Source organism: Garra rufa, chromosome 1 (assembly GCF_049309525.1).
Source record: "Garra rufa chromosome 1, GarRuf1.0, whole genome shotgun sequence".
Classification (NCBI taxonomy): domain Eukaryota; kingdom Metazoa; phylum Chordata; class Actinopteri; order Cypriniformes; family Cyprinidae; genus Garra; species Garra rufa.
In genome coordinates, this window is record NC_133361.1 from 22,403,581 (window position 1) to 22,417,300 (window position 13,720).

The 13,720-nt window shown below is 36.0% G+C and overlaps 1 protein-coding gene across 3 annotated transcripts in view; it reads right to left on the minus strand.

The window, feature by feature from the left end:
• Positions 1 to 470: 470 nt before the first annotated feature.
• LOC141332336 (choline transporter-like protein 2) overlaps positions 471 to 13,720 on the minus strand; it is a 36,922-nt gene continuing 23,672 nt past the window's right edge. For 2 of the 3 annotated variants that reach the window (XM_073837485.1, XM_073837477.1), the window contains exons 15-23: positions 13,362 to 13,624; positions 13,188 to 13,282; positions 11,411 to 11,514; positions 10,728 to 10,801; positions 10,494 to 10,564; positions 9,603 to 9,691; positions 8,407 to 8,491; positions 5,709 to 5,888; positions 471 to 1,249 (exon numbers count right to left, since the gene is read on the minus strand). In XM_073837485.1, coding sequence (XP_073693586.1) covers positions 5,728 to 5,888; positions 8,407 to 8,491; positions 9,603 to 9,691; positions 10,494 to 10,564; positions 10,728 to 10,801; positions 11,411 to 11,514; positions 13,188 to 13,282; positions 13,362 to 13,624 — 942 coding nt within the window. In that variant the 3' untranslated portion in view covers positions 471 to 1,249; positions 5,709 to 5,727. The remainder of the gene's footprint in view (positions 1,250 to 5,708; positions 5,889 to 8,406; positions 8,492 to 9,602; positions 9,692 to 10,493; positions 10,565 to 10,727; positions 10,802 to 11,410; positions 11,515 to 13,187; positions 13,283 to 13,361; positions 13,625 to 13,720) is intronic. The other variant, XM_073837492.1, reaches the window with a different exon arrangement.

Sequence of the window (13,720 nt, forward strand, 5' to 3'; positions counted from 1 at the left end):
GGAGAGCAAGCGCCCGAGCGCTTTGTTGACAAGGAAGAAAGCGGCGCGCCTAGCGTTTTCCACGCGTTTTTAGGCGCGACATGTGAATGGCCCCTAAGACCATCTTCCACACGTTTTTTTCCGTGGTTTAAACAGCATAAATTAGCAGAACAACGTATTCAGTTGTACATTAACCGTACAATCCATTTTGTTGTTTACATCCAAGTATCACCAGTGCATCCGGGTAACTGACCAAATCGTTAAGTGCAAACCCTCTATGTATTAAACAAAAAGAGGATAGCTAAGCTACTGTAGCTACTGTATGAGGTGAAAATTTAACACACTTACGAAAATTAGCATTTAATGTAAACTTATTTCATGTTTTTATATTTAGGAGCAAAACTTTACTGATCACTTTTCTCCTTAGTGTCTCACACGAAAATACACCAAAGTCTGAAAGTTTAAAGTCTGATATACAGATTTTACACGAGTATTGTAGAAAATTCTTTATTTATCATGTGTTGAGGTGTACCAACATGTAACAAAACATAAAACACTGAATAAAGTCAAAAACACAGCTAAAGTCAAATATTAAACTGTTTTACCTAGGCTACATATAGGCACTTCTTATAATGTACACAGGGAAATGAGAGGATGATCAAAGTAAAACATTTAAGCATCGTTTTAACAATCGATTCGGCACACATATTGACAAAGGAAAGTTTTTCTACAATCCTGACCAACAGCCCAATGAACAACACTGCATTGTGTTTTTACATAAAATACATAAATATAAGGACTATGAAAAATGCTAAACAAAGTAAACATCAAAACGCAAATCAAAAGATGTAGGCCAAGACAACTCGGTTACTCTTTGAACTATTCATTAAAACATATGGCAGTTATTGTTTCGTTTTTTTTAATAATTCTAAAACCTCTGGGAAAAAGGAGTAATTTGACCTCAGTCTAAAGTAAAGTTTCCGCATTTTAACTCGTAACATATGGCTGAAATAAAGTGACTGAGGTCAGTCACTTTGAAGTGTTTCGTAATTAACATGATTGTCTGGTTCTCTAAGGCACGATGAATACGCCATGAAAACTATTTCAGACACCTCACTATCTTTTTCAATCTCTGCCAAGGCACAAACATATAACCCAACCGTCAGTGAGGACTACTTGGCCTGGTTCTTCTTGCTCAAAACATTGAGAAGGTTCTCAGACATCATATAGGGTCGTTCTGGGCTGCCGTCGTTCCTCTCCAGGTCCTCCACTGTGATAAATGAATGTGAGAAAAGATGTTGAGGAACAGACAAGCCATGCTTTACCTTTAGCTAGCACACTGGAGAAAAGGAAAGTGACATGCCTGCGTTCAACAAACACCGCACACACAATAGACAGACCTAAATAACAAATGCACATCCTTCTTGCGTAATATTTATTAAAGACTAAAATAAAGACTGAGACGTTAAGTAGCAAAGCACCCAAATAACAGTGCAAAAGGCAGCACACAAAGTTAAAGGCTCAAGCCTTTAAGGCAACAAGGTGCTTTTCCAAAACAACCTTAAAGTACATTAAAATGTTATGGCTTACAGTCCAGAGGAAATGCAGCAATAACATCAGCTGCTTGATATTTCAATTACAAATAACATTAGATTTTTGTCCATCAGAAGAATAAAACAGCAGCAAGAAACAGTACACTCAAAAAAGACAAAACGCATTGTTCATCTGATAGCATGGAAAACTTGATGTTAAACAGCCAATGGACATTAAAACAGTAAGTCTGGTAAAGTAACAAGTCTGAAAGTCCTTGCCTTAAAGGGATAGTTCACCCAAGAATGAACCCTTATGACATTCCAAACGCACAAGACCTTTGTTCATCTTCAGAGCGTTTCTAGGCCTTGACCTCGGTAGTCTATGGAGCCCTCAGATTTAATAAGAAATATCTTAATTTGTGTTGTGAAGATGAACTAAGGTCTTAAGGGTTTGGAACGACATGAGGGTGACTAATTAAGGACGTAATTTTCATTTTTGCGCGAACTATCCCTTTAAAGTTGTGCTGTTCAGCAGATGAACATGCAGAGCAGAAGGCACTCACTTAAAATTGAACATGAAAACACTGACCTTATTTACTTTCGTATTATACATTCATATTGTGCATAACTCATTGAAATGTTTATCAAAATGTTATAACCTCCTTTTCAGATTGTGACCACCTGTGATAAAGACACTTTTCATCATCCAAGTTAATGGCTTCAATGGTAAAACTTTACAATAATTGTTATTATTGTATTTGTTAGAGCGTTTATTATTCTTTGTTAACATTACTTCAAAATATAACTGCTCATTGCCAGTTCATGCTTAATAAATATTAACGTAAAAGTTTTGATGATATTAATCAGTATTAGGTGCTGTTGAAATTAACATTAAGATTTAAGGAATAGTTCACTTCAAGAACAAAAATTTACTTTTAATTTACCCCCTTTTCATCAAGGATGTTCATGTCTGTCTTTCTTTAGTCGATAAGAAATTGTTTCTTGGGGGAAAACATTTCATGATTTCTCTCCATATAATGGACTTCAATGGTGCCCCCAAGTTTGAACTTCCAAAATTCAGTTTAAATGCAGCTTCAAAGGGCTCTAAAAAAAAGGGAAAAAAAGGAAAAAGCGATCAAAAAAGAAAAGAAAAAAAAAAGCGATCTGTCATTTTCAAAACAAACCGACAATTTATATACTTTTAACCTCAAATGCTTGTCTTGTCAATGTCTGCGTGAACTGTTTTTTATGGTTCAAGACAGTTAGGGTATGTCTAAAAACTCCCATTTAGTTTTCTTCCTCAACTTTAAAATCATCCTACATCACTGCAGAAGCACCGACCCAGTGTTCACAAAGTGAACATGCAAAGAAGATCAAATGCCATTTACAAAAAAAAATTGTAAAACAGCGATGTTGGATGATTTTGAGGTTGAAGAAGAAAACAAAATTGGAGTTTTTCACAACTGTATTGACCCAGATTACACAAACTACACATGCGCATTGCGCAGACAAGACGAGCATTTGAGGTTGAAAAGTATATAAATTGTCAATTTGTTTCGAAATTGACCGATCGTTTTGCTAGATAAGACCCTTCTTCCTCGGCTGGGATCTTTTCGAGCCATTTGAAGCTGCATTTGAACTGCATTTTGGAAGTTCAAACTTGGGGGCACCATTGAAGTCCACTATATGGAGATAATTCCAGGAAATGTTTTCCTCAAGAATCAATTTCTTTACGACATGAACATGAACATCTTGGATGACAAAGGGGTAAGTAAATTATCTGCAAATTTTTGTTCTAAGAGTGAATTTTAAGGCATGCTTGAGAAGCATTTTTCATTGTTAGTTAATGTTATCCAAGTAGGTTAACAAATGGAACCTTCTCTTAAAGTGTTACAGGTTTTATGATTTAAAGGGGACCCATTATGCAAAAATCACTTTTATAAGGTGTTTGAACACTTGTGTGGCCGCAGTGTGTGAAAACAAGCCTATAAATGGTAAAAATCCACACTCATTTTTTTATAATCCCAATAAATAATGAACAGTCTCTCTGAACATGCAATTCCAGATTTCTCAGAAGTCATTGTGGGGAAAAAGTCCTGCCCATTAAGTTGCCGAGCTAACAGTGGTTCAATTTCATTTTCGAAGGAAATGTTCTAGAAAAACGTTTAGGGATCAATTCCAACGTTTTATGCACAAACGTCAGCTCCAGACGAATTAAGTATCATGCGTTTGCTTTCCAAATTGCCTTTCTGAAAGTGCTTCTTGGCACTCTGTAAAGCTAATGTTGCTAAAGCTACCATTGTTTCTGCCTGTTTTCATTGATGCTGCCTTCACGTGCTACCAGAATAATCAGAAACAGGAATATGGTAGTTAAAAATTGCAAATAAAAGCAATGTAAAGTTGACCGCTTGAATTTGTCAAGCCCATAATCACATGTGGGACTTATAAAGTTTGTGAAAGCATGCGATGGCACCATGAGACCAGCTGTTGTTATTTATATCGTGCCATGCTCTCTGTCTGTATAATTTATAGACGCGCATTTATAATGGGCAAATATCAGATGACTGACTTTTAAACTAATTTTGGTTCAAACATATAAGGCTGAAGACAGCTACTGAGCTTTTCTGACATATTCAGTGCGTGAGATTGTCCTGTTTTGTTTTGCCGGCTCTTGAAACTCCACCCTCTTCTGAAAAGGGACCGGGAGCACCAGCTCATTTGCATTTAAAGGGACAAACACAAAAATGGCACGTTTTGGCTCATACCCCTGCTGAAAAAAACAACTAAAACCAGCCTAGGCTAGTTGGCTGGTCTTAGCTGGTTTAAGCTGGCGGTCTCCAAGCCTGGCCAGGCTGAGAAAGTGGCCAAAACCCCTCTAAAACCAGCCTGCTGACCAGCTGTGACCAGCTAAAACAAGCCTAGGCTGGTTTTAGCCGTTTTTTTTCAGCAGGGACCCTAAAAGTGTCAATTTTAACAAGCTATACAAACTTATCTGTCAGGTATTTTGAGTTAAACACATACACATTCTGGGAACATCAGAGACTTAATTTACATGTCGTAAAAAGGGGCATAATAGGTCACCTTTAATATCCTGTTTGACAGAAATATTACGTTATTGAAGAAGAATGTCTTGTGAATGCATTTTCCTGTCATTTTCCCTGACAATCCTTTTATGCCCATGAAGGATTAGTTCACTTCCAGAACAAAAAAATTACAGATAATTTACTCACCCCCATTTCATCCAAGATGTTCATGTCTTTCTTTCTTCAGTCGTAAAGAAGTTATGTTTCTTGAGGAAAACATTTCAGGAATGTTCTTTATATAGTGGACTTCTATGGTGCCCATGAGTTTGAACTTCCAAAATGCAGCTTCAAAGGACTCTAAACAATCCCAGTCGATGAAGAAGGTTCTTATCTAGCAAAACGATCAGTTATTTTTTATTTTTTTATTACAATAATATACTTTTTAACCTCAAACATGTCTTGCTCTGCCTAAACAGTTAGGGTATGTAGAAAAACTCCCATCTAATTTTCTCCTCCAACTCCTCAAAAATCGTCCTACATCGCTGTTTGACCTTTTTTACTAAGAGTGTTTAATCTTCTTTGAATGTTCACTTTGCAAACACTGGGTTGGTACTTCTGCAGTGATGTAGGATGATTTTGAAATAATTTAAGTTGAGGGAGAAAAATTGAGTTTTTCGACGTACCCTAACTGTCTTGAACCGGAAAAAACAGAGTTCAGGCAGAGCAAGACAAGACGAGATGAGCATTTGAGGTTAAAAAGTATATAAATTGTAATAAAAAAAAAAAATAATAACCAATCATTTTGCTAGATAAGACCCTTCTTTCTCAGCTGGAATCATTTACAATTGCATTTGGGATTGTTTGAAGCCGCATTTGAAAGATCAAACTCGGGGCACCATAGAAGTCCACTATATGGAGAAAATTCCTAAAAATGGTTTCCTCGAAAAGCAATTTCTTTACAACTGAAGAAAGAAAGACATGAACATCTTGGATGACAAGGGGGTGAGTAAATTATATGTAAATTTTTGTCCTGGAAGTGAACTAATCTTTCAACATACAATTATTGAATGCTTGACAACTGAATGAATATTTCATAACTGCAGGCATGATTGAACCTTGTGATCATTCAGTCTCTATATGTAATAAATATGATTATATATCCACATATAATTACAAATTCTGGGTAATTTTCATCAGTTTTCCATAGTTTTTTCTGAAGCCGTCAGCTGCATCGTCTCGTCACGTGAAGTAGGAGTCTGAGCCGCATCCGCTTCCTTCAGCAGAATGTCGCGCAGCCCTGCGGTCATGCAATACGGTCGTGCTGCGGAGCCGTCATTGCGCTCAAGGTCTTCACCTTTGTGTGGTGTTAGTGACGTTTAGTAATGTGAGGATGTCAGAGGGAATGAGAATTGTGTAGGTATGACAAATGTGAAATTAGGTTTGTGAGGAACAGATGTTGAATATGAAGACCAAGAAGGGACAATGGGGGAGGAAAAAGGAAGGGGAAGGAACGGCCATAAAAAGAGAAAGAGAAAAAGAAAAAGAAAGAATCAGGTTATTATGAGATAGAAGACAGAAGAGCATATCAGTCCCATTGAAATGACACACCTTAGTTAAGCAGGTACCATAGATAGATTTGATTAGGAACACCTCATACCAGAATATATAACTGAAAAACAGTACATTCTCAGTCTAGCGTGCCATGAGAGGTTTAAACCGAGCTACATGCACTGCCATGCACAATGAAGAGTCAGTCAGCTCATTAGTGGGTTTCTGCAGGATTTTCAAATCTTATTTAATGCCTTTTAATGCCCTTTTTAATGCCATTTGTAAAAAATTTTAATGCCATACGCAACCAATAACTAACACTGCTGTGTACGAATGCGTGTATATTAATAATGCACAATGAGGCAACAATAAACATACATTACTCTGCTGAACATAATTAGAAATGGATCAAGAGACAGCTTAAAGGTTGTATCAGCGATTTCTAGCCTATATCTAACAGATAAACAAACAGTGTTCCAACCAATCAGCGTCAGGGGTTTGGTGTTGTGGACTTTCGCTCCGCCTCCCTCACATTCCTGCACCAGTAGGAAAGTCCACAACACCAAACCCCTGACGCTGATTGGTTGGAACACTGTTTGTTTATCTGTGGAAAGGTTGGTAGTGCCGATTGTTTTTACCAAACTGTTTCCGTGTTTATCAGTGATACGCGGGTCAATGTATAAACAACCCGAACCCGACCAACGTTTTCAACTAACCCGCCCGCAACTCGGACCGCAAAAAAAAGGTAAATCTTGTACCCGACCCGCATGTTCAGTATTTGCGACTGACAGCAGCGATTATATGCGGCTATGCGGTGGAGATGCGTCATTCGGCATTAATTAGGTAATTTTGTCAAAAGAAATGTTCTTGATTACAAGAAAAATGCAGATTGTTCTTGTTGTGATTTATTTTGTCTTTCCTTTATACAGATTTAAATAGTTTCGTTTTCAAAGTACTCTAAATTATGTCAGTGATTCTCCGATGTTAAATATGATCAAGAATTATTTTGTGTAATAAAAGTTAAGAAAAAGATTAGCCTATAGCACTAAATATATATAGACTACAAGCTAATTCCTTTTTTCTTAACTTTTATCCTCTAAAAATGATCAAGAATATTAAATCAATTTAATAGGCTAGGTTAACAAATTTTCTTAAACAAGTTTTCATATATAAATTCAGGAATCACGAATATGACAAAATAATATTATTTTATATATATTAATAGTTGTATCAAATGAATAAGGAAATTATAGTACTTTGAATTTATTAAGTAATGATTAATTTAGTTCATTTCGCTCTCTGGAAATGTAAAGAAAAATACCGTTTTTACTTGGAATTCGTTTTTTAATCCCTGGTTTTAAACAAGCATAGACATGAGATCATTTATATGTTATTGCTTGAATAAACGTTTAAAAATAGTGCTAGAAATTTTATAATTAAGGAAATTAAACAGACCTAGGCATTTGAAAAGACATAGTGAAATGTGTCAAATAATTCCAAAAAGAAAGAGAAGCATTGGACATAATCTAAATATTCGAGACATTTATTAGGAATACCATTTTCTTAACAATTAAGATGCTGCATGTGTTTATCCAGTCTAATCGAAGTGTGCGTCTCTCCCACAACTTTCCCAACAAAAATCCCACCCCCTCTCAGACATAAAACTGACATTACTGAGCTATATGCGTTTAAAAGTAGCCTATATAAATTCAGTTCAGCTCAGTTCAACGTGTTGGGAAATCGGGCATTTTGTCCCGCGTCAGCATTTATTCAACAGTTAATAACGCTCAACATTCAGAAGGTAAATATTACTCAGCCAATAAAGTGTAGGTCTATGTATTTCATAGAAAATTGTATAAATTACAAAGGTTTAATTGGCATCTTTATTTCAAACGACCCGACCGACCGCGACCCAAATATCATTAAAAATATTTTTGGATGACTCGTAACCGCAGGCACCCACTCATTTTGGATCAACCGGCACATCACTGGTGTTCATCATACTTCACGACGGTGAATCAAAGTGAATCAACACTATCTAAAGTTTTAATGCCTGTATAAAACAATTTAATGCTTTTTAATGCCATTTAAGGCCTTAATTTTCGCAAAATCAATTTAATGACTTTTAATGCTTTTTAATGCCCCGCGGAAACCCTGCAGTATTACCCTAAATGCCGCATTATATCATTTTTTTTAAAGGATTGAAAATTACGATTTTATACTAGAGGATCTACATTGGTTTGATTTGATTTTCTACCTTCCAGAAGGTTTCTTACCTTCACTCATACTACTGGTGAAATTACTTATTAATGCTGAGTACTTACAGAAGCAGAGGAAGAGTGTGTCCACACACATGGCATAAACGCTAAAGAACCCATGTGCAATGAGGTAGGTGCCCACCAACACAGTCTGGAGAAAAATGCAAACAGATATATTCAGACAGACCAAAAAAATCCAGGCTAAATACAAGTAGCACGCACGACTGTTCAAATGTTTGGTTTTTATTTAAAAGTAAGTGATTAAACTATTATTTTATGTATTGATTTTAAAAAAAATGACATTAAAAGACAAAATAGAAGAAAGCAAATCAGCATATTGGAATGATTTCTGAAGGATCATGTGAAACTGAAGACTGAAGTAATGATGCTGAAATTTCAGCTTTGATCACGGCAATAAATTACATTTTAAAATATATTCAAAGCATGCACTTTGTTCAGGAGATCAGCTCTTGATCAGGTGTTTTTCGCACCTTAGAACGGCTCAGTTCACAGAGAATGCATGTGCTGTTTAGCGCACATTTGGGAATGCAACGGCCACCAGTTATGCTTTATTTTTGCAGCAGATGATTACAGCAATTCACTAGATTTGTAGTGAGACGTGTTTTTGTAAGCCTGTTTTCACTGAAGCTGGAGTTTTTCATCAAAATGAAAGCTCTACTGCCATTTAGCTAAAATAAAAGCTTAAAGTGCAATATAAATTGCTGACAGCTAGCGGTTTAAATGGGTAACGTTACTGCAGTCCAAATTCAAAATATCTCTTTCAAATGTAGAAATTAGGAAAGAAGTATTGTAATTTCCCAACTGTAGTGTAAAGCTAAAATAATGTACGTATGAATTACTCACTTTCATTTATTTTGCAGTGCAAATGTTTTACAATATATGGCTATTACTGTCATAGAATATATAATAATAACAATTTTATATCATTGTTATTCCTAATTAGTTTGGCTTCCTAAAACACCAATGTGAATGTAATTTAGACTGAGACAGTATACCACAAATAAAAAAAGTAGTTGAGTCCCATTTAAAGTTCAGGAACAAGTATATTCACTGACTTTTTCTTCTGACTTAAGTTTTCTTAGTTAAGAACATGGGTTGGAGCTCTTAATTTTTAACTGAACTTCTTCATTTGTCTTATATTTTTAATATCACAGTAAATATTGTATCATGGACTCATTGAGATATTATCGTATTGTGAAATTTTGCAATCATTACATCCCTTGTCACAATCTATCACTCACCAAAATGGGAACCCAGTAATAATGGAGACTGGGTGTGGCGCCCTTAAACGCATCTGTATGTCCAGAGAAGAAGAAGAAAGCGAAAATTCCTGGAGGAAAAAAAAAAAAAAGAGGGAGTGAGGAAAAACAACTTGATGCGTTTCATCAAAATGTAGTACAACAAAATAATAAAAGTTGTCTAATTTAAATAACTAATATTAAAGGAGTAGCTCACTTTCAGAACAAAAAATGTACAGATAATGTACTCACCCCCTTGTCATCCAAGATGTTCATGTCTTTCTTTCTTCAGTCAAAAAGAAATTATGTTTTTTGAGGAAAACTTCAGGATTTCTCTCCATATAGTGGACTTCTATGGTGCCCCCGAGTTTGAACTTCCAAAATGTAGTTTAAATGCCACTTCTAAGGGCTCTAAATAATCCCAGCAGAGGAAGAAGGGTCGTATCTAGCGAAACGATCAGTTATTTTCTAAAACATTTACAACTTATATACTTTTTAATCTCTACTCGGAGTACACAGAGCTAGACAAGATGAGCATTTGAGGTTAAAAAGTATATACATTTTTTTTTTTTTTAAATAACCGATCATTTTGCTAGATAAGACCCTTTTTTTCCTTGGCTGTGATCGTTTAGGGCCCTTGGAAGCTACATTTTGGAAGTTCAAACTTGGGGGCACCATAGTAGTCCACTATATGGAGAGAAAACCTGAAATTTTCCTTACGACTGAAGAAAGAAAGACATGAACATCTTGGATGACAAGGGGGTGAGTACATTATCTGTACATTTTTGTTCTGAAAGTGAACTACTCCTTTAAGTAATATTAAAATCTTCAGTGTTAGTTCAGTGTATATCCTTTATTTCATACTTTTTTCCCAGTCTAAAGCAGAAAACTTACCCACAAGCCCCACAATGAGGAGTTTTCCAAGAAATAAGATGAAATCAGTGACCTTATCCAAGACAACCACCCTGTAATTTGTGAAAACATCTGTGAAACATTCTTCAAATTCAGCCAGCCATGTTTCATTGTTTGTCAGCATTTCAAAATATGAGCACTGCATTTTTAAGACACAATTTAAATATGACAAAATCCTCACTCAGTTTCAGTCCCTTCCACACTGCATTCACCCACCTGACTACATTTCTCATGAGGAGGAAGAAGGCATCACGTGCTGAGCGGCAGAAGTTTTTACCGTATATGGCCACCTGCAGCAGAAAAAAAAAACACTTACCAGACTGCATATAGAGATGCTATTAGGATACTATACAGTCAAGTGTGTAGGCATTGGGAAGAAAAACATTTAAAACTGCCTCCTCTTTGACACTTCAGTGAATGGGTGCCATCAGAATGAGAGCCCAAACAGCTGATAAAAACATCACAATAATCTACAAGTAATCCACATCATTCCACTCCATCAAACATCTTGTGAAATGAAAGCTGTGTTTGTAAGAAACAAATCCATCATTAAGACATTTTAACTTCAAATCATTGCTTCCAGCTACAATAGTCCTCCATCTATAATACTGCTTTCTCTACTGGAAAAAGTCAACTGAATGATGAATTTGACTGGTGGTGTGGATTACTGGTGGATTATTGTGATGTTTTCATCAGCTGTTTGGACTGATTCTGACGGCACCCATTCACTGCAGAGGATCCACAGGTGAGCAAATTCTGAAATGCTAGATTTCTCCAAATCGGTTCTCATGAAGAAACAAACCCAAGTATATTTTGGATGGCCTGAGAGTGAGTAAAGTTTCAGCAAATATTAATTTTTGGTGAACACTTCGTTTAAGTTTTAATGAATGAACACGCACCATAATGTACGCGTTCCTGTTCATGAACTTGATGAACTTCTCCAGGCACCAGAAGCAGCATTTCAGACAGCACAACAAGAACTTGGCAAATTTATTCTCTGCTCCTGTGGGAACAAAAGAAAGCAAAAGAGTTCACACACAAACAGATTAATATGGCAATGGAAAACGTTCAGCATCATCTCAAAACAGGAAGCTGCAGGGTTTATTTTGCAACAACAACCAGCTGATGTACTGTACATGAACTAGCTTATTACATGAACAACTATGAATAAATAAAAAGACATTAATTATTGATCTGAGTTGTCATTATTTTATTATGCGAGAAGAAAGAGGCTTCAGAGTAATCAGAGAAACATGAAACTAGCACATCTGTGTACGAAAACAGTCAATTATATGCTTTAAAGGAGAAGTTCACTTCCAGAACACCCCCTTGTCATCCAAGACGTTCATGTCTTTCTTTCTTCAGCCGATAAGAAATTATGTTTTTTGAGGAAAACATTTCAGGAATTATCTCCATATGTGACCCTGGACCACAAAACCAGTCTTAAGTCGCTGGGGTATATTTGTAGCAATAGCCAAAAACACATTGTATGGGTCATAATTATTGATTTTCTTTTTATGCCAAAAATCATTAGGAAATTAAGTAAAGATCATGTTCCATGAAGATTTTTTGTAAAATTCCTACTATAAATATATCAAAAAGTCATTTTTGATTAGTAATATGCATTGTTAAGAACTTCATTTGGACAACTTTAAAGGTGACTTTCTCAGTATTATGATTTTTTTGCACCCTCAGATTCCAGGTTTTCAAATAGACATATCTCTGCCAAATATTATCCTATCCTAACAAACCATACATCAATAGAAAGCTTATTTATTGAGCTTTTATATGATGTATACAGCTCAGTTTTGTAAAACTTAAACTTATGACTGGTTTTGTGGTCCATGGTCACATATAGTGGACTTCAATGGTGTCCCTAAGTTTGAACTGCAGTTTAAATGCAGCTTCAAATTGCTCTAAACGATCCCAGCCTCATCCAGTGAGACAATCGTTCATTTTCACTAATCTGGTTTAGTCTCTGCAATGTGCATGCGTAGTGTGTAATCCAGGACAACACAGTTAGGATATATCGAAAAACTCCAGTCTCATTTTTTTCTTCAATGTCAAAATCATCCTACATCGCTGTTTTACCTTTTTTTTGTACAGGCCATTAGATCTACTTTGATGCAGAAGTACCGACCAAGTGTTTACATGTTAAACATGCAATGTAGGACAATTTTTAAGTTGGGAAGAAAAACCTGGATGGAAGTTTTTTGACATTCCCTAACTTTATTGAACTGGAAAAAAAAAAAACTGTTCACACAGACTTACTGTAGACAAGACGAGCGTTTGAGGTTAAAAAGTATATAAATTGTCAGTTTGATTTAAAAAAAAATGACAGTTCGTTTTGCCAGATAATACCCATTCCTTCTCGCCTGGGATCGTTTAGAGCCATTTGAAGCTGCATTTAAACTCCATTTTGTAAGTTCAAACTGGGCACCATTGAAGTCCAGTATATGGGGATAATTCCTGATTTTTTTTCCCTCAAGAAACATGATTTTTTTATTGACTAAAGAAAGAAAGAACATCTTGGATGACAAGGGGATGAGTAAATTATCTGTACATTTTTGTTCTGAAAGTGAACTTCTCCTTTAACACTGATTATATGCACATATTTGTAAATGTATTAATCAATTATATCAATTTTTCCACAGGGTATAAATGTTTTTCTCTTACCTTTGAGTTTGTGGTCAATATACTCCAGCAGAACCCTGATAATCTGGATGATAGAAAGGATGAGAGAACCAAAAGCCAGGGAGCCTGTGTGATATCTGTGTGTGTACAAAATGCATTAGGACCCAAATGACACACTTTGCTAACATGCATATACATCTTTTTCTAAAGCCACACCTGAGGGATCTGCCCAGAGAGGCACAGAGCGGGTAAGCAGGCATGTCATTGGATTTATTAGGAGCCCAGTAGTAGGACGCAAACGCCCCTGCCAGAGTCATCTGACCCAGAGCAGTGACAAAGTTGGCACACCAGAAGAACAGGAAGACGTTGTAAAATTGAAGGAAGATCAGGTATTTGTGATATGGCGTTTCCCCACCATAAAAAGCAAACAGGCACTCAGACTTCGGACACTCTCCCTTCATAGCAGAAAGAGTGTAGTTCTGCAAGAGATGGAGAAATTAGAAACACGCATCACTCACTTTGGGACTATACTAAATATACACAGTAAAAAAAAAAAAGAATGTTTAATATTTAAT